We start from the raw sequence: 24,914 nt of genomic DNA, 5'->3' as shown, positions 1-24,914 counted from the left end.
GAAGACGGGGTCGGGTTGGGGGTTTCGGAATTTAAAAAAAAAAGTGGGGGGGGGGGGGGGAGGGGAGGCAGTGTTTGTAATTGTCATTCCGATTCATCACCGAACCTAAAGCAACCCCGAGGGCTTGTTGTCACCGCAGCAAGGAAGGTGTACAGAGCGGAGAAGCTAAATGATCGCAGAGCACATGTGTAGTGCATTGTAATGGAAGCGTTTACATATGTGGTTTATTTAGAGAGGAGGGGTTTGTGTGGCACCCTAAACCACTGTGTCCTGCCATTATCTGTTCCAGGAGGCGTCCCCTGTAAAGGGAACAGGATCTGCATCAGATGGGGATGCACGATAATCACAGAATGCTGATAAACAGATTATGTAGTGATGTTATCCACCATGAGAGCTCAAAGTGTCACTGTGTGTGTGTGTGTGTGTGTGTGTGTGTGTGTGTGTGTGTGTGTGTGTGTGTGTGTGTGTCCGTGTGCGTGTGCGTGCGAGCGAGCGAGAGGACGCGCGCGTGTGTACATGTTGATGTGTGTGTGTGTATGTGTGTGTGTGTGTGTGTGTGTAACAATGCAGTGAGAGGATAGAGGAATGCATCTGCCTGCATATGTGTCTGTTTTTTTGTTGTTGTTCAAGGCGGCAGGAGGTAAAATTGCAAGAGAAAGAGAGAGAGAGAGACAGAGAGAGAGACAGAGAGCGCATCATGACAGTGTCCCTTTTTGATAGATAGAAAGTCCCCCGCTCTCTGTCTCTCTCCCTCCCTCCCCTCTCCCTGCTATCTCTCCTTATCTCCCCATGTCCTCTCCCCCACCACCCCCTCCCCCCAACCCCCTGGCAGCCCTGAGGCGCAGGGACCCGCCGTCTGCAACTCACACAAGCCAGACCGCGCGCGGCGAGGGGAGCTGTCATTCGTCAACGCGGAACTTTGGCAGCTCCACGTTGCCATGGGAACTGTCTGTTGCCGAGGAATGGTTTTGCATCACAAGGCCTCTCAAATTGGTTCCAAAGCCGCGCAGGTCTGCGCTCCACGCCTCCCTGCTCCGGTCCCCCTTTGCCAGCTCACCTCCGACGGAGGCAGTCACAGGAGCCCTGCTGCACGATCCTGTTTGATTTACACACACCACTCCCCGTCACCTCACCCACGTCTCTTATTCCCCGCTACTCTGCCAGGCTCACGTCGCCTTCCCCTGCAATAAGCAAACACAGACTATTCAACCGGCTCTTGAAACAGTGACCTTGAATTGTTAGAATTGAGATGTCGATTTGATTTGCAGTGAGAGTTGCCGTTTAGAGCTGGTGCCATTCTGCTCACGAACAGAGCCCTTGACTTGTGTGTACTACAGTTATGGAAAGCCTTTTTGAGTTAGTGCGGGCCTATATGAAAAAGGGGAGTATAAGAGAAAATGTATGATTACACTAAATTGAGGCCAAGCTAATAAAGACAAACAGTCTGTAAAATAGGGCCAAACGGCTACCTCCAAACAGGCCACAGAATCAAAGGGGCTGTAAGATTGACTATGCAGGTTATCCACCTTTTGCCCTCTATTGCTCTTTTCAGAAAACAACGCAGTTGTTACTGTGTTGTACAGTTTGTACAAATGAGTCAGTGCCTTGTATCTTATTCACAGCAAGTCAGCATTGTTGTCCTGTGATGAAACGTGTTTGTTGCCATTACATCATGTCAGCATGTCCAGGGTCATGTCAAGGTCAGCTCATGAACAAACTTTTGTAAACATTTTTATGAGAGAGAGAGAGAGAGAGAAACATAATGTGGGGAACATGTTAGTTGAGAAATGTGTAGGGCCCTAATTTAGATGGCAGGCATAGTGCAAAGTCTTTCAACATGCCAAGTGTCTTGCACATATGGTGCACAGGAGTATTGAGCTGACCCATCATGTTTCTGGCTCGGACCTTGCTCATGGTATTAAGTCAGTAGATGTTGCCTCACTATTAAATGGACCTAGTTAGATAGATGCACTTTGCCCACAGTTTAAATTAGGGCCCCTTTGTGTTGGCCAACCATTGACATGGATTTTAATCAAACTAAAATACTTATAATTCATTGTTCATAAGAAAGCAGTAAAACAATAATGTTTTTTTAAATTTTAATTGGCAGAGTATCAGTTTTGCTTACATAGCCACCTGCTTCTGTGATGTGTAAATAAAACCTCCGAGAGGATGTTTTTGAGAAGCCACATAACAAGTTACGGGGTGTGTATGCATGCATGTGAGTATGTGTTTGTGTGGAGATGCCTTTGTGAGGGCAGAAGATGGGCGGTAGGCATATGGTAGTCTTTATAATCTGCCCTCAGAACTCAGCAGTCAACATAGAGGAGAGGAGCACGGCCATTGCAAGTGAGATCAATCTTATTGTAGCCATGGTTACTGCAAAGCGTTTCATAGTATTCGACGGGTTTGTAGTTATCAACTCCAAAGACAAATTGGGGAAACCACGTAATAATAATTTGTGAACATTGTTTATTTCTGGCAGGACAGATGTCACCTGTCTATATCGGGGACAGAAACACCTGTGTTGGGGCAGCTGGCTTATCAGTGAGGACCTCAGCCATCATGAGTGAAATGTAAGCTTTTTTGCAAGTATAGACCTATATCCAATTATTTTATCCAATCATTGAATCTTGTTGATTCAGATAGCAAAAATGTGTTGCAAATTGTTGCAGAACTGAGCACCACAACAACTGCATACATTGGATAGTTGAATAGTTCCTGATTTGATTTGCAACTTTTGATAGACTGAGGTAAAGTGAGAAAAAGTCCTATGGTCAGACCAATTTTGAAGGTTCAGGCTCAGATAAGGTGGTTGCATTTCTGTGTTATGTTTAAATAACATCTTATTGGTATAGTTTACACCAGCATGCGTGAATGAGACATTAAACAATGGTTATCAGAACTTTACCTGAGTCAATACATGCTACTTGCAGTGCCATCTGAAAATCAAAAGAGCAAGGCCATCCAATATACAGGTTCTTTTTGTAGGGTTTGATACCTCCACATTTTTACATTTGAGAGATTCAGTTTAAGTCTATTTTATACCAATGATATAACCTTGTGAAATGTTCCTCCTTGTTGTCTTTATCATTAGGCCTACTAAACTTTTCCAGCCTTTTGTTGCTGTCCCAACTTTTTTTGTGTTGTTGTTCAAAATGCTTATTTCAAATGAAAGAGTCAAATTATTCCTTTCAGCAGCTGAAAAGGGTTACATGACTGTGAAAATTATGGAGACAAGCCAACGTTTATGTTTTTGTTATTCTCACCTCTCATACCCTCAGCATTCCTGCCCGTATTTTGAGTAGGCTACTGAATTGGGGCAGTCTTCAGTCTTGTTTTGATAAAACAGTCTCATTGTGAAAGATGGCCTCAATATCGGAATCCCCCAACAATAATTAAACAATAACAAGGTCAAAGATCTTACCAAAGACTCCATTTTAAAAGGCTAGTCATATAGGCCTATTTTGTCTATTTGATGGTGATTTATCCTACTGCACTTGGGGAAAAAAAAACAAAAAAACACTTACATCGAAAAATGCCATTGTACGGTGGTGTATTGCTGTCACACTAGAAATAAATAAAAGGCTCAGTATCAGGTAATTACGTGAAAGTTTCAAGTAATTACGTGAAAGTTTCTTGTTATAACAAGATCTTTTTCACGTTTTAACAAGATATGTTTCATGTTATTACATGAAATTATCACGTTATTTCGTGATAATGATATTTTCATGTTATAACGTGAAAATATCATGTTATTTCAAGATAGGATATTTTCACGTTTTTACAAGATATTTATCACGTTATTACATGATATTATCACGTTATTTCATGATAACGAAACTTAACGAGACCAGGCTGGAGAGCCTATGGCTGGCATAGGCTGAATGAGAACAGGCTTGTCTGGCTGCTATTGCAGTGCTGCTTGATGAGTGTTTGCTTTTGAGCATGTGTGTAGGCTACAGTAGCCTACATAGTCGCCATCTGACCAAGTAGCAGGAGCAGGGCTGTATATCGGCAGAGAGCCGCTGCGTAAGCGGATAGAGGTGAGCAGGACCCACACAGCAAAAGGACTCCGGGGCGGATCCGCCGCGGAGGTAGCGCGGCTTCCGGAACGGACCCGCGAAACGGACCCGTATCGGCGTCCACTTGCACTCAGCGACGGATCCGTTACGGGGGCGGATCGCGGACCCGGCTGGGCTCCGCGCTACATCCGCTCCGCATCCATCCCGGACCCGCAAATCCGCCACGGATCCGCGACGGAATCATAGAAAACCTCTGGACCGGGTCCGTTCTGGACCCGCCACGGACTCATAAAAAACACTCTGACCGGAGCCTGTTCGGACCCGCAAATCCGCCGCGGATCCGCAACGGACTCAAAATACCTCTGGCCCGGGTCCGTTTTGGACCCGTTCATATCATTTTCAAAATCCCAATAAAGTAGCTTAAATTAATCTAAAACTATCATTATTCCTAGCCTAGACTTCTACACCAATATAGGCCTAGTTTAAATCTGCATTGCCTTGTATTCTACTAACACAATGGTCAATAGGTCTAACTTAAGTCAAGACATCAATTTACTGTACAGAATAATCACTTGGCTCAATGGAAACATGAAATTGACATTTACATTAATGGAAAGTTTAAGTTATAGCCTATTCTGTTTCTGTTAAGTAGCCTTGGCTATACTACTCTAAATTCTAACTACTCTAAACTAATTTAGTGCTTTATAGGCCTAGGTCGGTGCAGATATGAAACATTTTACCTATTAGCGGTAGGCTACAACTTCAATGAAATGCTGCGCTATATGCACAGCTAAAATATCAGAAAATGAATAACTGGTGAGCGACAATTAGTCCCATAAAAAAGATTGTTTAATGTTTATTTCTCCTATTAATCCGTTTGGTGTGGATGGAGGCAGGACAGGTCTCCTCGTTGAACCACCTGATTGCGTGCTTAGTGACCACCGCGTCGTTGGCTGACCATGTTTCTGTGTTTTTCCTCACAGCACCTGTAATCAAATAGACAGACATGTTAATGTTAATAGTATGTAGCATCCAACACCAACTATGCTTACACAATATAATATATAATATATGAGATGGGTATTAAGGAGATTCAATTAAAAAAAAACATGACTTATGAAGTTATACAGCTATTACATTTCATTAGAGAGCTTTTCAGAAGGTGGGTACAGCAGACAGAGGCATTTATGTATGTTGACATTTACCTTCACTTCATCCTGCACTGGTAACACCAGTTACAGAAGCATTTGGCTATTTTTTTTTATTATTATTATTAATAAAGACCAAAAGTCAAATAGATCAAATGTAAAACTGTATAGCTTACTTTACTTGAATGGCAGGACAGGATGAGAAAGCGTAGACCCCCAAACCAGACTGGAGCCACTTGTGAATAACCTGTAACGCAGATACATAAATGGACATTTCATTAGAGAGCTTTTGAGGTAGAGGGTGGGTTTTATTATAGCAGACAAAGGCATTTAAGCATGTTGACATTTACCTTCACTTCATCCTGAACTAGTAACACCAGGTACAGAGGCATATGGTTATTTTTATTATTAATGTTTAGACCAAAAGTCAAATAAATCAAATGTAAAACTGTATAGCTTACTTTACTTGGGTGGCAGGACAGGATGAGAAAGCATAGACCCCCAAACCAGACTAGGGCCACTTGTGAATGACCTGTAACGTAGATACATAAATGTACATTTTATTAGAGAGCTTTTGAGGTAGAGGGTGGGTTTTATTACAGCAGACAAAGGCATTTAAGCATGTTACATTTACCTTCACTTCATCCTGAACTAGTAACACCAGGTACAGAGGCATATGGTTATTTTTATTATTAATGTTTAGACCAAAAGTCAAATAAATCAAATGTAAAACTGTATAGCTTACTTTACTTGGGTGGCAGGTCAGGATGAGAAAGCGTAGACCCCCAAACCAGACTGGAGCCACTTGTGAATGACCTGTAACGTAGATACCTAAATGTACATTTCATTAGAGAGCTTTTGAGGTAGAGGGTGGGTTTTATTACAGCAGACAAAGGCATTTAAGCATGTTACATTTACCTTCACTTCATCCTGAACTAGTGACACCAGTTACAGAGGCATATGGTTATTTTTATTATTAATGTGTAGACCAAAAGTCAAATAAATCAAATGTAAAACTGTAAAGCTTACTTTACTTGGGTGGCAGGACAGGACGAGAAAGCGTAGACCCCCAAACCAGACTGGAGCCACTTGTGAATGACCTGTAACGTAGATACATAAATGTACATTTCATTAGAGAGCTTTTGAGGTAGAGGGTGGGTTTTATTACAGCAGACAAAGGCATTTAAGCATGTTACATTTACCTTCACTTCATCCTGAAATAGTGACACCAGTTACAGAGACATATGGTTATTTTTTATTATTAATGTTTAGACCAAAAGTCAAATAAATCAAATGTAAAACTGTAAAGCTTACTTTACTTGGGTGGCAGGACAGGACGAGAAAGCGTAGACCCCCAAACCAGACTGTGGCCACTTGTGAATGACCTGTAACACAGATACATAAATATGCATCTGAAAGAAATGGCCAAATATTTATCATAACCAATAATACACCCCATTAAAAATGCATTTTATTGGGATCCACAGAATACGGGGCTGTTCATTTTAGCTCCTCTTCCCATATCTAAACATTCACAACAAAGTGTCTGGTCTGTGACAAGGCAAAGCAAGGACATACATGAAGTCAACTAGCACTTCTATTTTGCCTCTTCACAGTCAAATCTTACTCCAAGGAACGTTCAATATCATTAAATGAACTCGTAGACGATAGTATTTCTACATGAAAACAAATACTGTAGCTTCGTGCCCTTCGTGCATTTATATTTCTTAAAAGTTAGAGTAATCTCTACTATTCAATCTAAAAAGTCACCAGGAAACACGTCTGGAAACCGGACTTTTTAGATTGAAAAGTAGGCCTGTTTGCTGGTTTCTAACGTGTACAAAATATAAGCATGAGTCCCAAAGCTTTTTTGTTACTGCCAGCAGAGAATGTCGAGCTACGACGAATGTGTTTGAGCATACGGCAGCTGATTAGCTGCTACCTTGCTAACGTCGTTCATAATTTAAAACCATTGGCAGGTAACGTTATCCCGGAATGGTGAACAATGTGAAATCAGCGTCCCTCCCAGAAAGAAATGAGGTTTAAACACATCTGAAATGGCCTACGTTTTCATAAAGACTCCCGAGTCCAACATCTAAGCTTTCATAACGTTCACAAAAAAACTAGAATCTAGACTCCCTGTAACTTTAACGCTATCGTTAGCTAACAAGCTAACGCAAGCCAACAAGCTAACGCTAGCTAACGCAAGCCAACTTTTGTTGTTCACATGCAAACACTTAAAGTTAGCGTTAAACCAAATTAAACTTTACTCATTTTAAACTCAGTTCTGAGTTTAGCTTTAATTCAAAAGGTAACAAAGCTCAAGTTGGACAGGATTTAGCCCCGTCTAAAGTGGGCTAAATTAGCTTGCGCAAGCTAGACGTAGCTAGCTGGTGTGTAAATATGAGCTATAGCTGCTATCTGCCGACCAGCAAATCTTCGGATAATATCAGCAGATAAAGCTAGATAAGTAGGTAACTTGTGTTATGGGAGTACTTTTTCAGTGGATAGACTAGGTAGCTGCATAAATAAAGCATATAGGAGCATACTTACAGTGAGCCTTCAGACGCCGCTGTTTTCGTCTTCCACTTCATCAACGAGAAATTTGAAAACCGAAGAAGCCGTTAGGAGTGGAAAGGGCGCGTTCGATGTGCGTATCCGCACGGAGTCCGCCGCAGACCCGCTGCACGAAGGCGCGCTGGCGGAGGCGGGTCGTGTCCCGTGCGCGTAGCCAAAACGGAGGTGACTGTGACGCGGATGTGGCGGCTTGAGGGCGGGTCCGTTTTGGAATCCTCTGCTGTGTGGGGAGTAGCCTGCTCATAGTCTGTATCGGCAGAGAGCCGCTGAGGAGGCGGACAGAGAGGTGCAGGAGTAGCCTGCTCACACAGCCTGATAGTTCTTCTTCTTCTTCCCATCCACTTAAAGCAACTTAACGCAAGAGGGAGAAAGGGCCTTGATACATTTGTGAATGTTTACGCAATTTGGGCGCTTTGGCTAGCTTGCATGTCAGGTCATCGTGGTAATTTTTAGGGCTGCGGGGAGAGGCCGCTGGGAGTGAAAAGTGAAGCGCTGCAGTCACACAGTGCAGGCTTTTTCAGATCACTTCATCACAGTAATCATCAGTAGGCCCTACGGCCCAAAACGCCACACCGGGATTCTTCCCGACTCTCCCGATTGCCACTCCAGGTGCAGATATTGTAATATTTGTTTCGTGGTCGGAGGAGGAGTCAAATCACACACAGACAGGGAGTCACGTTTTACAATTTATTTAAAGTTGACACACACAACCAAACCTCCCGAATGCACCCACCCTGCATTCATCCGCACACAACCCACCTAACACAGCCCTCTCTCTGGCGGAGTTTTGCTAGGGGAAGGGACTATTAACCCCGGCCTGGGGCTAACTATGCCCGCACACACACGCACAACACACACACACACACACACACACTCACACAGGCCTGTTAGTTCGTGGAGTCCCAGTTGCCACAGCTAGCCCACAGAGTTCAGGTAATCCACAGTAGCGATAGAGTCCACAAGTAGCCACAGTTAGCTCACAGAGTTCAGGTAATCCACAGTAGCGAGAGTCCACAAGTAGCCAAACGCTTCAGCTGGCCGCGCGACTCACACCAGCCCGAGCTCCCTCTCGCACGCCCCAACTCGCAACTCTTTATCCCTGATAATCATCCACAGTCGACAAGCTGCAGGTGTACCACTCCTCAATCAATCAGTCAATCATTCAATTTGTTCAGTGGGGGCACGTCGTAGCCAGTAAACACCGTTCACTACAATATTCTGGACAATGCTCGGGTGTTTGCATTTATAACAATATCATCCACAAGTTTAATAACTGGAAAATCGCCATAAACCGAGCTTAACATAGAATTTGATTGACTCGTGAGCCATAGTAACCAGCCTTTCTTGCCCCTCCTTCTGTTTAGTTTCATTATCATGAAATAACGTGATAATTTCAAGTAATAACGTGATACATATCTTGTAAAAACGTGAAAATATCATATCTTGAAATAACATGATATTTTCACGTTATAACGTGAAAATATCATTATCACGAAATAACGTGATAATTTCATGTAATAACATGAAACATATCTTGTTAAAACGTGAAAAAGATCTTGTTATAACAAGAAACTTTCACGTAATTACTTGAAACTTTCACGTAGGCTAATTACCTGATACTGATACTGCGTTCATGCAGCCCGGAACCTCGGAGGACCCGCCTTTAAAAAGTCCCGACCTCCGAAAAAATTGTGTTCATGAGATCAGTTCGGAAAATAAATACAGGAAACGCATAAATACGTTATTACAACTGCTTACTAAGTGCTTAGTATGGTTGAGCAAGAAGGAAAATGTCTTGGGCGAGTGTTTCTATCTGTGTTGTTAATTTAGTGACAAATTACCTTGCCTATTCGTAATGACAGTGAAATTCACCTCTTGTGTTGTTGCAAGGGAGGCCGTCGTGTCTGGAGAATATGATAGTGACGTCAAGTCGGACACCTCGGGGCACAAAACTTCCGCACGAGTCTCCGAGCAAAAAATCCAACCCGACCTATAGCGTTCATGTCATTTTTCCGCTATCGGAGGTCAGCAATTTCCGAAGGTCCGAGGTGCATGAACGCAGTATGAGCCTTTTATTTATTTCTAGTGTGACAGCAATACACCACCGTACCATTGTCCTCTGAACATTGCGAACAAATAATCCTAGCACCTAATGTTAATAATTAGTTGAAACTGAATGTTGTGGCAGAAGTTTCTGGTATGTAGGCCTAGGCCTACTTGAAATGTCAAATTAGACGGGCTCTGGTCGAATGTAGACCTACGTTTATCATGCGACGCGGGGATGCTGTCGATGACGTTGTAACATTGCGCCGGAAAACATTGCAGTCTGCAGAAGGAAAACTTGAGGGATCAGGATTCATCTGTTGTAAAAAAAAAAATAAAAAAAACAAACAAAAAAACCCACTAAAGACGACAACGGTCATGGCTTCAAACTGGAACGACCACGAAATAGTAGAACCGTCAGTCCGTGCAGAAGGCGAAATTCATAGTCGGATAACCTGTAGTGTTCGTGATTCTGAATTCTTCAGCGAAAGACGTTCACAGAAGCAAATCGCAGGTAATCAAGTTAAAGTCCCTTCTAAGACCATCATTATCGTGACAATGGATGACAAGTTGGATGTATTTCGACGTCTGCGATACTATTTGGGAGAATAGCCGCTCAACAAGTGTCGTTGGTGTTTGGTGCCCGACTTTTCGACATCTGCCAAACTATTTTGTTGCTCAGAAAGTCTCGCAGGTGAGGAGAGCTGACGTAACTTCAGCACAAACGGTAGAACCAGAAAGTAAAACACACAACACCGGGCAGATCTGATGGCAAATCGGAGCCACCGAGTAGCCTAGCCCTAGGCTGATCATTGTTGTCTAACGTTTGTCATGCCGAAGACGAAGTTGGATATATTTTGTTATTCCACTGCTCGGTTGAGTTCCCCATTGTTCTGCGTTCTATAAGGGTGTGCATTAACTTTGAATAACCGCACGGCTATGAAGTAGTTCCATTGTTTTTGACCGTATTACACTTGAATATTAATTCGCCAAACTTGTTGTGAAGTTTAAATGCACTGTCACGTTACATACAAGCTGTAAAATACAGACGTTCAGATCATAGTAACGTTTAGCATATGACAGAGGTGCAGTGATGGGCAGTAGCGTCGCTACTTTTGTAGCGACGCTACTACAACCACATTTTTCAGTAGCTTGACGGTAACGTCGCTATTTACAAAACCAAGTAACTTTTCTGTAGCTAAGCTATTTTATTGATCAAGTAGCGCAGTAGCGTCCTCGAAAGCTATTTTCTCCTGGACATTTCTGATGTTCATACATAACAGCGTCTCCTGCAGCCATCAACACCACAAATTAGGAAGACAGCCAGGATGTTTATGTGTCCACGACAACACGCCGCACAAGCGCATGCGGTAGGGTTGACATAGGCTACGTTTTCCTGGTTGCCACACGTTTTTAAATGTCCCGTTGTTTGGTTGCAAACTAAGGCACTTCTATCTTTTTTAAGTAGGCCTATTACCTGATGTTCACTTCTAATACAATCTACGTTCTGCTCATGCAATCCTAGGCTACTATTTTTCCTTATCTTGATCCAGCTGTGCGTATTTGATTGGTTAATGCAGCCATGCGAAACGAAAGTTTACCTTAACCATCACAACCGGCCATGTATGAATTGTAATGATATGCGACCGACTATTATCACGTAGGCCTACACTGATCTCTTCCTTGAAAATACATTTATTTTATTTACAAGTTCAAAAGGCATTCTTACATAACTAGAACTAAAATGTGTTCTGATTTGCATCTGTTTTTTTTGTGTATTAGGCTTATTGTTCAATAAATCAGTCTAAACATATTTTAGCCCTTATCTGACTAAAAGTTGTGTTGATCGCTACAATTGCGTTGACTTGCAGTTTTAATTGAAAGTAGCTGCTATGTATCAAGCTACTTTTGACAAGATTTTGTAACTTAGCTTGCTACATTTTTATGGGTGGTAGCTTCTGTGTAGTGAAGCTGAATTTATTGTAGAGTAGCTTGTAGCTTAGCTCACTACACAACTCAAGTAGCTTGCCCATCACTGCAGAGGTGTCATTTAGCTAGTTAGGTGGCAGTAGGCTAAGAAAAATAGCAATCTTTCAAAGTTAACGTTGATCAGAATCTTGGGATATGCCAGCTTGACAACGGGAGATTAGAACTAACGACTGGCTTTTGGCCATAGCAACCATCCATTTAGAACTAGTAACCGCAGTTTGAGAAATTAGTTGAAATGTGTCTGGGAAAAGTAGTTCTACAAACAAAACAGTTCTAGCGATTAAAACATTTAAATTAGCACCGGAAACGAACACAACGCAGTGGCAACAGTGGAATAAGCGGGATAATGGACTTCACGCCGTGCGGTTATTCAAAGTTAATGCACTTTTCTAGACGGAACGTCCCTCCGCTTCGCGTCGGGCCGTATCACCGTCTAGAACGTGCATTAACTTTGAATAACCGCACGGCGTGTCGTCCATTATCCCGTACATAGCTGCCAAGCCGCTCAGCTCAGCAAGTCGAGATATTCAGATACCAACCACTCAAGGTGGACCAGCTACGAAATCTAAGAAGTAGCCTAGAGGAAATTGATAGCCAGATGATAACTGGTAGGCTAGGCCTACTGTAGCCTACGCGATGGTATGTTTTTGTTTGGTTTTACTTTTTATGATTTCAGACATTCTTCACAAAGAAAGACAAAAGCAGAAAAACAATAAATTGCTTACCAGAAAAGTGATGCTGGACAAAGTTGGATGTATTTTGACACATGCCAAAGGATAAGTGGGGAAAGCTGCTCAACAAGTCCTGTCGTCCTGGAGAGCACCTGAGGCTGACCTTGACCTCGAACTCGAACGAAAGGACGACTAGAAAGCAAAAAAAAGACAAAAACATGAGACAGGAATGGTTACAAATTGTAGTCACAGACAAACAAATCCACTGTTGTTGTCTACATTTGTGCCAAAGAAGAAATCGATGCCCAGATGCCTGGTAGTGCCAGAGATGCTTTGTTGTAGGAGAGGATTTCAGACATTCTTCATGAAAGAAGTGTCCATAAAAGCAATCATAGGTGATTGACAGACCGAAATTACTGAAATCAAAATACTCTAAGATTAACGACCACTATCAGACAACTGGCAGTGAGCATCAATGGTTATATTTCGACATCTGTCAATCTATTTGGTGGAACATATGCCCAACAAATCCCAAACCAATATTAAGATTGGACTCAGATTGCCCCAGATTGCCCCAGTTTGTTCATTTGTCAATGTTTTTATTCTATGTCCTCTCAGGAAGCAGTTCACCGTTCCCATGCTCGACGTGGAGTGTTTGCTATCCGCTAAAGTGAAGCTCCGCCAGGAGGGCCTGCTGGACTCACACTTTAAGTCCAACCTGGACCACGTCATTGAGGCGCTGGATGCCATGCCGGCCTCCAAACGCAAGGACGTCTCCTTGCTGGTGGAAGGAGAGCGCCACCTGGTCAAGTTTGTCTCGGGCACCCCCAGCCTCCACTACACCGCCCGGCAGGGTGTCGCTGGCCCCGAGCTGCTCCAGAGAGTTCCGGTGGGCGCCAAGCTGACCTGCGACAGCATCGCCAACACCCACTTTGCCGGCCACCGGTGCCGCGATGACTTCGAGAGCTGCATGGCGCGGGCGCAGCAGGCGGTGGCCGCCAGTGACGGGGGCCTGGCCAACGTGGAGCTGAAGATTGCGTGCGGCGAGCTGCGGCTCACCTACACCACCCCGCAGCCGCAGGCCACCATCGAGATCCGGCCGCAGCGCCGGGTGAACCTGGGCAAGGCGCTGACCCTGCAGAAGGTCCTGGAGGTGAAGAACAGCATGGAGCAGGCGGGAGCTACGAGCAGAGGCCTGCAGGCCTGCCTCCAGCACCTGCTGACCAACCACAGCCAGTACCAGGGGGAGGACAGCCGCATCGTGCTCCAGAGTGACGGGGAGATGGTGGAGCTCATCAGCGGGAGACACACCTACCACAGCGCCCAGCATTTCATCTTCACCGATGCAGACTACCAAGTTACCAGTCACAAGGTCCAGGATATTGACCTGTGGGATGATGAATAAATGAATAGAGTAGCATGACCTTCATTGTGCGCTCACAGATCAAGACAAACACTGTTATAGAGTAACAAAGTTGGAAGCAAGAAGTATATACATCTAGATAAAGTTTTTGTTGTTATCTTATCTATCCTGTGTTTCCTGTCTCCAGGTTATTAATGAATGAAGACATTAAATATTTAGCTAAAATGGGCCAAATCTGGATTACTGTAGCTAGGAGATGTGATTTTTCTCTGAAAGACCCCTCAACACTTAAGCTGTAAAGCTAAAGCTATAAAGGCCTTCAATGCAGTGTTTCTATTTTATATGTATAGATATATATATTTTTGTCTTTCAGCTACCTCCTTTTTAAAAAGTGTGTGATTGTTTTTCAATGCAAGACTGCTGACAAGCAATATACATACAGACTTGTTTCTGAATTAAAAACAAAGCCTTACGGTTCATCTTCAATTAAATGTTATTTTGTCTGCCTTTTAATCCTCACCCCTTCTGTAACCTCTACAGTGCCCAGTACAATGGTCTATAACATGTCATAACAGACCCATCTCAAAGAAATACCTATTTTTGCCAGCACTAAGCAGGCCTTTGTTTGTTTTGGCTGACAGTGATTAGAGATTATAATTATTTTAGTTTTCATTTCATCTACCTGGAAGCAAAATGGAGAAAGCAGGAAAGCCTGGCCTGGAAATCCAGACTGGAAAGATCGAGGGTCTGGCTATGAATAATGAAAATGCCCCAACTCGAGGGTCGGTACCAAGCATGCATTTGAAAATATCACTGCACACACTACGACCAAGACTGATTCCGGACTTCGACGCAATTGGATAACTACGACCAATACTTACTGACTGATTCTGAACTTCTACGTTGCAGTGCTGTTGTCATCTGTTAAGCTTGGCCATATCAGATACAGCGATGTGATTGGTACAGGTCGGGTCCAAGGGCATAATGAGCAGCATTACTGATTGTCAGAGTGACTCGCTGAGCAAATTCAAATTGTGCTCTCATAGGAACTCTGGATTACGGGGGAACAAAAACTAAACCCTGTCTGGAGTTTCTCTGGAAATACTGAAGGAGCTACAGTAGCTGGTGTGTTTTGTTTGGTCCTTATTTAAAATACAATGCCTATATGTTGTGGGCAAAAGTAAATGTTTAGAAAAGCATTGACAGTCAATGACTGAAAACAAACAAACAAATGCTAAAATACAAAATAAATGCTCTGCCCCTTTAAAGTAGCCTACTGTCCTTTGGTTCAGATGAAAACGGAACTTAACCAGGAAACGAAAACGGAACTTAACCAGGAAACGAATGTGAAATTAGTTTGGACATAGATTTCCGAGGTCGATTTCCCCTTTAAGAGCAGGCATATTTCGAGAGATGTTGTGGCATAGCTCTGCCTTGAATTTTAAATTGTGATTATAATATTTCTATAGGATAGTTTAGGCTTATGTCAACCCGCATGATGTCCTCTGACGATGAAAAGTAAGTTAGTGATATATTTATTTTCTATTTTGGTCACTTTGAAGTTAAGAAGTTTTAAGAAGCCTACTACATTTTCAAATGCTATCAACCAGGAAGAATAAAATGTCTGTAGCTAATTTGCCACAAGGTTGAAAACATTGTTATAAACATTTAGGCTATTCATTATTCTTCTTAATATTATCTGAATGGAGTAATGGTGAGGGTACGCGAGGCCAGTCAGGATAGGGGGTCCCTGGGGGGAAAAGTTTGGGAACCGCTGCTCTATAATTCAAAGTGAGTGATAAATTGAATTGAGTGAATTTATTGCATGATATATGAAATAATGAAGAAAAAAAATATTTCCACACATTCTATTACCAGTCATAGAGCACATTGAACAATTCCATAAAAAAAAAAAAATATATATATATTAATAGGGGGTAGATCTAGGTTTGTTACTTTGGGGCAACAACATGCAATAATGGTAATAAATACAAAAAGTGCAGTCTACTTATAATATACCTCTTTATTCCATAACAAAATACATTTTCTGAAAGATCTTCAACATCAACTTAATTTGAAAAAAACATTTGTGCTGAAAAAGTAATACATTTACAACTAGTTACAATCTTAGTTGGGTTTGTTACCTAGAAGTAACAATGCACGACAAAGGAGTATTATTTTTATCCATTCATTCCCATTCAGTTTATGTATGCCTGTTCCTCTTCGTCCTTTTTCAGCTCTCCATCTCTTTCTTCAGCATCTCCATCTGGAGATATCAATAATCAATAAGCACACATCAATAAACATATTGTTATTGTTATTAAGTAGTTTAAAATAAAAAACAATGTACATACTGACAAATACTCAACAAGTCTTGGTATCCTGCCATTTGACTCTGTGTAAGTAACTAGCATATAAACAGGGAATCCTCATTCCACTGTTGCATGTTGTTGCTTTGAGGCAACATAGCTATTTTACACTTTTACTAAATAAATATTCAATACAAACATAATCAACAGAGTGAAACTGAATCAGAACTTACCCAAAATTGTGAAAATATTTTTCATTTCATGGAAATCCTAAGGAAAATGTCACTTTTTCAAAGGTTTGTGGAGCTGAAAAAAACATGCCTGCCGCATGTGAGTGCAGGTGAGGAAAATAGATTGAAAAGGGTATTTTACAAGTTATGTGATCAAATACAAGCATTCTGTTGATGATTGACGTGTTTAATTCCCATTTCAGTGCTTCCAACTCAGTGGCTGTAAGTGAGTTAGGAATAGGATTTCAGGTAATTTTGCAAAAATGGCCAAAAAAGCTAATTCCATACCCTACCTTTAAGAGAAACCAATAGGCCTATGCTTAAAGGAAAATTCCGGAGATTTTTCACATAGATCTCTGTTTCTCAAGGTCACCAAGTACTGTTGATATCCGAAAAAAAATTAAAACACTCAGTTCCACCTAGCTCAAGTTGCTGCAGCCAACAGATAGAGCTGCCAGGCAGATCGGCCCAATCCTATGGCCCAATCCCAATGTCCGGACTCACGGACTCACAGACTTTGGTGCGCCTTCTCGCGAAATTCGTAAGGGCTTAGGGCTGTCCCAATGTCGAATTACAACGGGCGTGAGGGTTTGAGTACACACTTACCGATCCCTTTCCGTGAGTCTGCATCGGTGCAGGGAATTACCCACAGTTCAAAGTGTTGTGACATTTACCGCGGAGATCATAGAAAAATCCGGAAATGAAGGTAAACAACAGCACGCACGACACACACGTGCATGGTGCAAATGTTAGCAACGTCTTTGTTAGTAAACATCGCCAAGGTAGGCTACATGTGATCTCCTGAAGTGCTGTCCCAATCCCAAAATACCTATCTGAGCCCATGTGACGTCACACACTCACTCACTTAGCACCTGAAATCAAGTATGTGAGTCCTTAGTCCTAGTCTTTAGAGCTGACATTGGGATTGGGCCGATGTGACACACACACACACACACACACACACACACACACACACACACACACACACACACACACACACACACACACACACTTTTGTACCTTAAAATAATGTTTCCAAAATAATTTCAGTGGTTCATCAACTCGGAACAGGGTAAACGGCACTTCTTCATTTGCCTCGCAGCCCTCTTATTTGCTGGATGAATAAATACTGTAGTGTGCGTGCGACACAGGAAAAGTAAGTGTTTTAGTGTTGCCTATTTAACACCAAAGCCTACTGCGCCTTTAATGAATTGTCTGATGTGTCACGTTTTTAGCGTGGATTAGAGTGAAATGAAACTTAAGGACACGGAAAATGAAACTTAAGGTCACGGATAACATTAGTGTTAAGAGCAGAGAGCCTCATTGCTGGAACTGCTGTTAGGCTACTCTGAGTGGTTATTTCGATCTTAATTCTATATCTAGTGTTTTGGCTATAGCCTAGGCTATTTTGCGAGCAGACATCACCATGAACAACTTCACCGAATTCACCACTTCAGCAGTGTAAGTCGTAATCATTGTTAAGTTAAAACGATATGTTATGAATTTGGTTGTGGCATAACTTTTATAGACGCATCTTCTGTAAATTAAAGGCACAGTCATGGATTTAACGTAATTTCAAGCCCATAATGTTTTGTCACATTCAGCAAAATCATCTGATCTCGTGTCCGGGGTGCCCAATCTAAAATGATGGTGATTGTTTTTCTCGTGAGTCAACGACTGATTTATTAGCTTAATTAATTGAAAGATTGACGTCGCGCACGCAGCCACAAGTTTGGCTCAGATATGTGTGCCTCTCATGCAGCGTTTATACGTCCTCCCTCGCTCCTCGATGCCTCGATCCTCACTGATCTACATAAAGAATGATGGGGGGGGAAACAATAATAGTCTATCCAGTGTCAGTTATAGATCAGTGGGAACGCCCCTCGAGGATCGAGCATCGAGGATCGAGGAGGCATGTTGAGAGGCACCCATAGGCTATGTTATGTTGTAGGCTACCCATGCTGTAGGCTACCCTGCATTCCGCCAGCACCCCACCAAGGGCCGCAACAAACTTTCAGTTTTGCAGCTGCGGGCCGCAAGGGCCACGGGACTACCCAAACTACGGCCCGCGACGCACTTCAGTGCGGCCGCCGAACATAGGCTAGCCTACTGTAGTTGATCATAGATCCGTCCCACCACGTAGTATAGGTTATCATTGGCTGTTCGCTATTTTTTTCAGCAACGATGTTGTGGTTAACAGTATAGGTTATTATTGGCTGCTCGCTATTTTTTCCAGCAACGATGTTGTAGTTAACATAAAGTAATGCTTTAGGCTACACTCTTCTTAGAGAACGTTTACAATGTCAATATCAAAACACCATGTTACAGAGATGATAGGCTACTCTTTGAAATTTCTGCAGCAAATCTAATTTAGCCTAGGCTACGTTATGTTAATAACGTTATAACGTAATTGGGAACGTGTTTGAATGCGCATTAAAGCGAGAGAGAGCGCCAGCTGGCTTGTAGGCTTGAATTCTCCTTTTTATAAGAAACGTAAAAGAAAACCGTGAAGACAACAGTAGTTCCACAAGGCTACTGAAAGGTAAACTGTGAGGGTAAACTAAAGTAGGCCTACAAATGTTACTGCAGCCAGGCACAGCAGTGAGTGGAGCTGGCAAGAGTCTTAAAGTGACAGTGCACCATTTATAAACTAAATTAAACAGCATCATATTAACCATATTTCTTAACATATTTATTTTCTACAACAAAATGACTTTCTCATTATTATCATTTGAATAATTCTATAGGCCTATGTTAATAGGTTAATATTTAACGTGGAGAACGAAAAAAAAAGAATGTGGCAGTGGTTGGGAGGTTCGGGGGGTGTGAGTGGTATGTTATTGGGCATGTCTAATTTTGGTCGAAAAAAAATGGCTAGTTGAATTTCTGATTGGCTAGTAAGAAAAAAAATCTACTAGCCACGTTGGCTGGTGATGAAAAAAGTTCTGCACTCATTGGATAGACCCAAAGCCATCGATATCTCAAAGTTGCGACAGCCGTTGACTTCCATGTTAAAGCCAGATTAGAGCGGTCACGTGGTTAGTGGGTAGCCTCAGTAGTTCCCTTGGTCCCTGGTTTACTACGGGATTGACAGCAGCGATCGCATTAATATTTACGGGAAATACTCAATGAAAATTACTATAAACTGCATTTCCACATACATATATTACTCAATGAAAATGCATTATTATGCACACGACCATGAGTCATGTAGAAAAGTCTTATTATAACACCTGAGATATTCATTCATTCTCCCATTGAGTAGTTCCTTTCAACGACCATGACATACCAGATGTGCCGCCATTGTTTGTACATGGGAGTCAATGGTAGTGTCGCAACTTTGAGATATCGATGGCTTTGGATATAGACCAAACCAAACAAGTTATTGCGCTGTCAGTCTATCTTGTACAACACCTGATAGCGAAATCTAAGACAACGAAATATGTAGCAGGGTAGGCTATATGGAAAATATCCTCCTTCGTTTTTAAAAATAATTCCTTCAAACTGTATGCAATGAACAGCTGGGGAAGTGTGTCGTTATCCCAACGAGCAAACAGACATTTTTAAACAAACGGGAACAACATCACGCAAACATGCTGGTTTAACTTGGTGAAACTGAAACTGAAGTTTTCCCACATATCCACGTTGGTCTAAGTGTTCAGTACAATAGTTGTGTGAATCCGTGATAAAACCTCCGTTTCAATAAGCTAAACGAAAGGCCAAACTGCATGAAAAAATTATGCATTCATAGCCATAGCGTTTCTGTTGCAATCAAAATCAATCTAAGCCAACACGGTCTCACACCCAACTCCTCGAACAAGGACGCATGCAGTCATGAAAGTCACTAGGCGGGTTCAAGTTCAACTCCAAATGACCTCTTGCAGCAGCGAGAGCTGCCGGTGGCAGCAGGGGAGGGGATACAAACGCTGCTATGAAGTTGTACACTCTCTACTTCCCGTAGTCTAGACTTGACCATGTGACGAAACACAAGCATGGACCCGCACGGACCCTTGTGGATATGAAGAGGCATCTAAACACCTGCACATACTGTACGTCAGGGATGTAAAAGCCAATTGGGGCAAAGTCCTGACGTCATGAAGGCAGGGTCTAGACTCTAGCTAGAAGGCGTCTGCGCCGCTGCTGAGCAGCCGCCTGGCCACGCCTTGCTCCCGCGATAAGTTGAGGCCATGTGATACCGACTGCTGAGTCGAAAACACACCCATCTAGACCAACGTGGACAGATTTTTAACCACGTGCATCTTGTGCTGCGCAGTTTTTGTGCTGCGCAGCCATCTTGAACGCGCCTACTGCTGTTCATCTGTCAATCATCACGTAAAGCCCGCCCTGACAATGTGATTGGTCCGAACAGATCTGTATCGCGAATAGTAGCAGCCGAACGGAGAAGTGCCAGACTGAAGTTCCCTGCAGAAAAAGGATGTAGGCGGGGCTAAACTTCGGTCTGGCATCCAGGCTATACTTGGGTATGGTACGGATGACAAGGTGTAACTAAATGCTAATTAAGTGATGTGCTCTTTTTGCATCTCTTCTCTTTCCCATAGGAAAGCCATTGACGTAACTGAGAGTCTTGGTGTTCAGTGCATCCTGCCGATTATGACTGACTTGGGTCATAAGGGTCTTCTTGATTCAGTCTTAAAGTCCAACCTAGACTATGCCATGAAAGCAGTAGAAGCCTTGCCCATCTCTAAAAGGACAAATGCACTGCTGGATGTGTCAGGACAGAAGACGTTTGTCAGCATCAGGACTGGATTTCCTGAATTGCACTATACCGTGTGGAGTGACAGTGACGGTCCCAAACTGCTTCTGACAGTCACAACTAAGAACACAAAACTGACTACTAAAGACATTGACAAGTCATACTTTGCTGGACATTGTTGCAGGGATGAATTGAAGAGTTGCATGAAGCAGGCACATGAAATAGTTGCCTCCAAAGAAAAGAAAGGAGGCCTTTCCAACGTGGAGTTGAAGATCATGTGTGGAGAGCTGCGCCTTACCTTCATTACACAGTCCCCATCCACTACCATTGAGGTCCGGCCTGAATGGAGAGCAAAAATTAAGAATTACAATCTGTTGGATGTCCCGGGAGTGATGAATAATATGGAGAAGAGTGGGGAGATGTCCCCAAGCATGTTGGCCTGCTTCCATTACTTTTTAAAAAACTACCGTAAAAATGTGTGTACAGCAAGCAGTGCCCATATCTTGCTCATGAGTGAAGGCCAAAAAGTTGAGCTTTTCTTCAAAGATCAGTCAGGCTGGCAGGATGGTACAAATGACGTTGTTCTCCCTGATAATATTGTTATATTTATTGGTGCCAACAACTGTCCTGAGATGATTCATGATAGAAGACACTATTAATGTCTTATGTTTATTTGTTCGCTTTGCAGAGGACAAAACACATTTAAATCATGGGGCTTTTCTACTCAATGCAATGTTTTGAAGAGAATGCTTGTAAATTAAACATTTATATCCTTTAAATTTCATTACATTCATTTGCTACCAAACTGCTGCTTGTACTGTATTTATAATTCATCTGCATAGACCTATAGCTATAGCGTATTTGGCATAGTGCCACCGATTCTGGCAACAGAAGAATTACCGAATTACTATTACACTGATGTGAAAATTTGAGTAGCCTGAAAGTTGTCCGTTCAATTCCCGGCTTCCACCGTTGTTCCCTTGAGCAAGGCTCAACTTGCTCCGGGGACAGTGTAGTCCCTTGTACTACCTATCAACGTCCATCAAACAATCTGGCTATTAAACTTTCTTGTCTATCAACATCTATTAAATTACAATTACAAATCTACATTCGGCAGTGCTCAATCACTTCCCCCACCCACATTTTTCCTACTGGTTGGGGATCGAACCAGCAACCCTTCGGCAACAGATAGAACTATTATACTGGTGGCATCAGTTTTGATGCATTTCTCCAAGGTAGTTCATCAGAATCATGTCAAAATATCATGACTGTCAGGTAGGCTGACATCAATGGTTCCCATAGGTGAAAACTCCTATGAAAATGTGGCACCAATATCATCCCTCACAGTCTATACTCAGGGACAGAGATTTAGCCCCGGGTGTGGCCCAAGGACTACAAACAGGACAACGAGTCTTGTGATCGACAAATAGTTTCACCCACATACAAAAGTTGGTAGGGATGTGGACCTCCCATAATGAACATAAGGGGAGGGGAGTCATGCCCTCAGTGGGTAAGCCGAAAGCAGTTTTTTAAGATAGTCAACTGTTATCTGCATTGCACTGCATATCACATAATAAATTAATTACTTGGAAGCGTATCATTGTACCCTTGTACCCCCTTGTGGTGTAGCACCATGTAGTGACTTCCATCGGTGTAAAACGTCACCCAACAGGAAGTGAATAAGTGTTTACTTCGGGTATGCACATGTGAGTGCATTGTTGGATTCCGAAATGTCACAGGTCACGGATCACTGGTGCTCGGGTGCATGGGCGATTGCGGCTATATTTTATACCTGTTTTTAGTCAACTTCACCAGGCATGGCAATAATTCTGGAGGACACTGTAGATGAGGCAAGGGTGAGGAGTGAGGAATGTTACCATTTAAATCCTCAAACACACCTCACCATCCCCATATTTTGTCCTTCTCTCTTCATTTCTCCAATTATTACATTACATTTGGCTGACGCTTTTTAGTTTAAGCATGGTAAAGCAATGGTAAACATTTTAAGCTTTTTAAAGCCATTTTTACAACAATTCTTGGAAAAATGTTAAAAGAGTGCCATAAGAATAAGTACATTAATGAGTGAAATTGTCCGGAGGGGGAATGCGGCTGGGAATGTCTTGTCCCTGTCAAGGTTGCCATGGTTGTGGACACCTCAAGCAGGTGGTACAGTAAGTCCAGGTAGCCAGTGTAGCTGGATGAGCAGCGGGGTGACATGTGCCCTTTTGGGTTGGTTGTAGACGAGGCGTGCCACCGCATTCTGGATCATCTGTCCTCATCTTGGACCAGACATGTTTTTTGTTCCCCCTGAACCTGAACATGACCTGTCATCACACAGTTTGATTTCAATGACTGGTTACCATTTGTCTTACCAAAGCCTCAAGTGATAGCCACGCCCATTTTTTTTTTAATGGTAAACGACCACATAGGCGAATCGTTCACCTAGCATAGCTATACAGCATAAATGTAATGAGTTGCTACCGTGAAAGCCAGCCATGCAACTTCAAGAACGGCAGCCTGACAAAATCATGCGACCCTAGAGGGAGCTCTATACGGTCACCAGAAATCCCTAATCCTGCAAATTGTACCTTTACATGGACTCAACAAGTGAGTGTTTAACCATCATGTACATACATGTTCTTGAATGTAGAGCCTCAAGAAACGAATTGATAGATTATAAATCTGAATTAAAGTTGCATAGACTATACATCCATAAAATAAGATTGTATTGTTTCCCCCAAACCAAAAGTTTGGCCTTTGACAAACCATTCATTGCTGTCAGAGTGGAGACTACTACACATGGCCTTGTCAAGTAACCAGTATACTTCCCTAAGGAGCGTCACAGCCTAATTGACTTTGTGAAAAGTTGTGGACTCTCCAAACTCATTTTACAGATCCACCCCTCTGAACGTGACATCACTCTGCATGTTTCTACGAAAGGTGGAGAAGACATAAATTACTACCAGGTTTTTATTTTCATAGTGCAAACAGCTACCATGGGCTTGATCATGCAAGTGCATGCCCTGTTTATCCGACTTCAATAAGGCTGAACATTTCTTCATGTCTTGGCTTCTTCACCTGCATGTTTTGAGTGTCTGATGTGACTACACTGATCTAGTGATCTAAACTGCATTTATAGTTACATCATTTGGCAGCTCACCATTTACACTGATGGACATGCGTCTGAGGACATCCTCTTTGAGTGAAACACAACACCACTCACCCCACCCCAACTTTTTTTTTTGTCCGAGCTGTGTACTATGGCCTGTAATCATTTCATGTGAGACTAGGGGCTAGTGAGTTAATGCTCTCCACAGTGAGGGTCCCCCTCTCACACGGACAGATTTATGGTGTTTTACACACTTCAGAGCCAGCCAGACACAACAGCGGGAGGCCTGGCTCGAAGCTCCACAGCTGCATGTTCCACAGCACTTGTGTGAAAGAGGAGAGGGAGAAGCGAGGCCCCCTGCAGTGCTGGAGGATTTACTGCGACTTACTGATGTCTGACCCTTGCCAGGAGATATGCCATACTTAAACTTTAGTGAACACACTAAGAGGGAAACAGAGAGGGATAGTGAGTGAGAGTGTGAGCGAGGTGTGTGTGTGTGTGTGTGTGTGTGTGTGTGTGTGTGTGTGTGTGTGTGTGTGTGTGTGTGTGTGTGTGTGTGTTACAGGGAGAGAGAGAAACCAGATGGTGTCTCTGAATTCTGCACTGGCACCTGCACTTCCTGGCTGAATGTTCAGTTTTCCTATTTCACAACCACTGTAGCAACAGTTGCAGGAAATGGAATGGAATGTTTTTCAGCCTTTTTTTTTTTGCCAGCGCAAAGAGACCCACGACATAA

The 24,914-nt window shown here is 42.7% G+C and overlaps 2 protein-coding genes and 1 long non-coding RNA gene across 8 annotated transcripts; 2 read left to right on the top strand and 1 right to left on the bottom strand.

Moving 5' to 3' along the window:
• Positions 1-2,209: 2,209 nt before the first annotated feature.
• Positions 2,210-14,758, top strand: LOC134068171 (uncharacterized). Of its 4 annotated transcripts, none has more exons than XM_062523724.1 (3): positions 2,210-2,349; positions 2,486-2,576; positions 13,072-14,757. In XM_062523724.1, the coding sequence occupies exons 1-3, from the start codon at positions 2,265-2,267 to the stop codon at positions 13,856-13,858; spliced, it is 963 nt and encodes a 320-aa protein (XP_062379708.1). In that variant the 5' UTR covers positions 2,210-2,264; the 3' UTR covers positions 13,859-14,757. The 4 variants fall into 4 exon arrangements, with proteins under 4 accessions (XP_062379708.1, XP_062379709.1, XP_062379710.1 ...); XM_062523725.1 differs by having other exon boundaries at positions 2,325-2,345; positions 2,491-2,576; positions 13,072-14,756; XM_062523726.1 differs by having other exon boundaries at positions 2,331-2,349; positions 2,491-2,576; positions 13,072-14,756.
• LOC134067811 (uncharacterized) lies at positions 4,875-7,898 on the bottom strand. 3 transcript variants are annotated; one of them, XR_009936563.1, is made up of 7 exons: positions 7,727-7,898; positions 6,488-6,558; positions 6,203-6,273; positions 5,919-5,989; positions 5,635-5,705; positions 5,350-5,420; positions 4,875-5,011 (listed from the first exon to the last, which is right to left on the bottom strand). It is a non-coding gene; the product is annotated as an uncharacterized LOC134067811 (long non-coding RNA). The 3 variants fall into 3 exon arrangements; XR_009936564.1 differs by lacking the exon at positions 5,919-5,989; XR_009936565.1 differs by lacking the exon at positions 6,203-6,273.
• Positions 14,759-17,687: 2,929 nt separating the features above from the next.
• LOC134068067 (uncharacterized) lies at positions 17,688-21,778 on the top strand. Its single transcript, XM_062523573.1, has 2 exons — positions 17,688-17,816; positions 20,915-21,778. The coding sequence occupies exons 1-2, from the start codon at positions 17,782-17,784 to the stop codon at positions 21,726-21,728; spliced, it is 849 nt and encodes a 282-aa protein (XP_062379557.1). The 5' UTR covers positions 17,688-17,781; the 3' UTR covers positions 21,729-21,778.
• Positions 21,779-24,914: the final 3,136 nt, after the last annotated feature.

The sequence above is a fragment of the Sardina pilchardus genome, chromosome 20 (genome assembly GCF_963854185.1).
Source record: "Sardina pilchardus chromosome 20, fSarPil1.1, whole genome shotgun sequence".
In the NCBI taxonomy this organism is placed as follows: domain Eukaryota; kingdom Metazoa; phylum Chordata; class Actinopteri; order Clupeiformes; family Clupeidae; genus Sardina; species Sardina pilchardus.
Note: the sequence above shows the minus strand (reverse complement) of the source record. Positions and strands in the feature narration are given on the sequence as shown.

Bases quoted from the DNA above. Each gene is read 5' to 3' on its own strand.
- LOC134068171 (XM_062523724.1), top strand. From the start codon at position 2,265: ATGGGCGGTAGGCATATGGTAGTCTTTATAATCTGCCCTCAGAACTCA. The intron at 2,350-2,485 runs GTGAGATCAATC...TATTTCTGGCAG, and splicing joins GAGGAGCACGGCCATTGCAA to GACAGATGTCACCTGTCTAT. The intron at 2,577-13,071 runs GTAAGCTTTTTT...ATGTCCTCTCAG, and splicing joins TCAGCCATCATGAGTGAAAT to GAAGCAGTTCACCGTTCCCA.
- LOC134068067 (XM_062523573.1), top strand. From the start codon at position 17,782: ATGAACAACTTCACCGAATTCACCACTTCAGCAGT. The intron at 17,817-20,914 runs GTAAGTCGTAAT...TCTTTCCCATAG, and splicing joins GAATTCACCACTTCAGCAGT to GAAAGCCATTGACGTAACTG.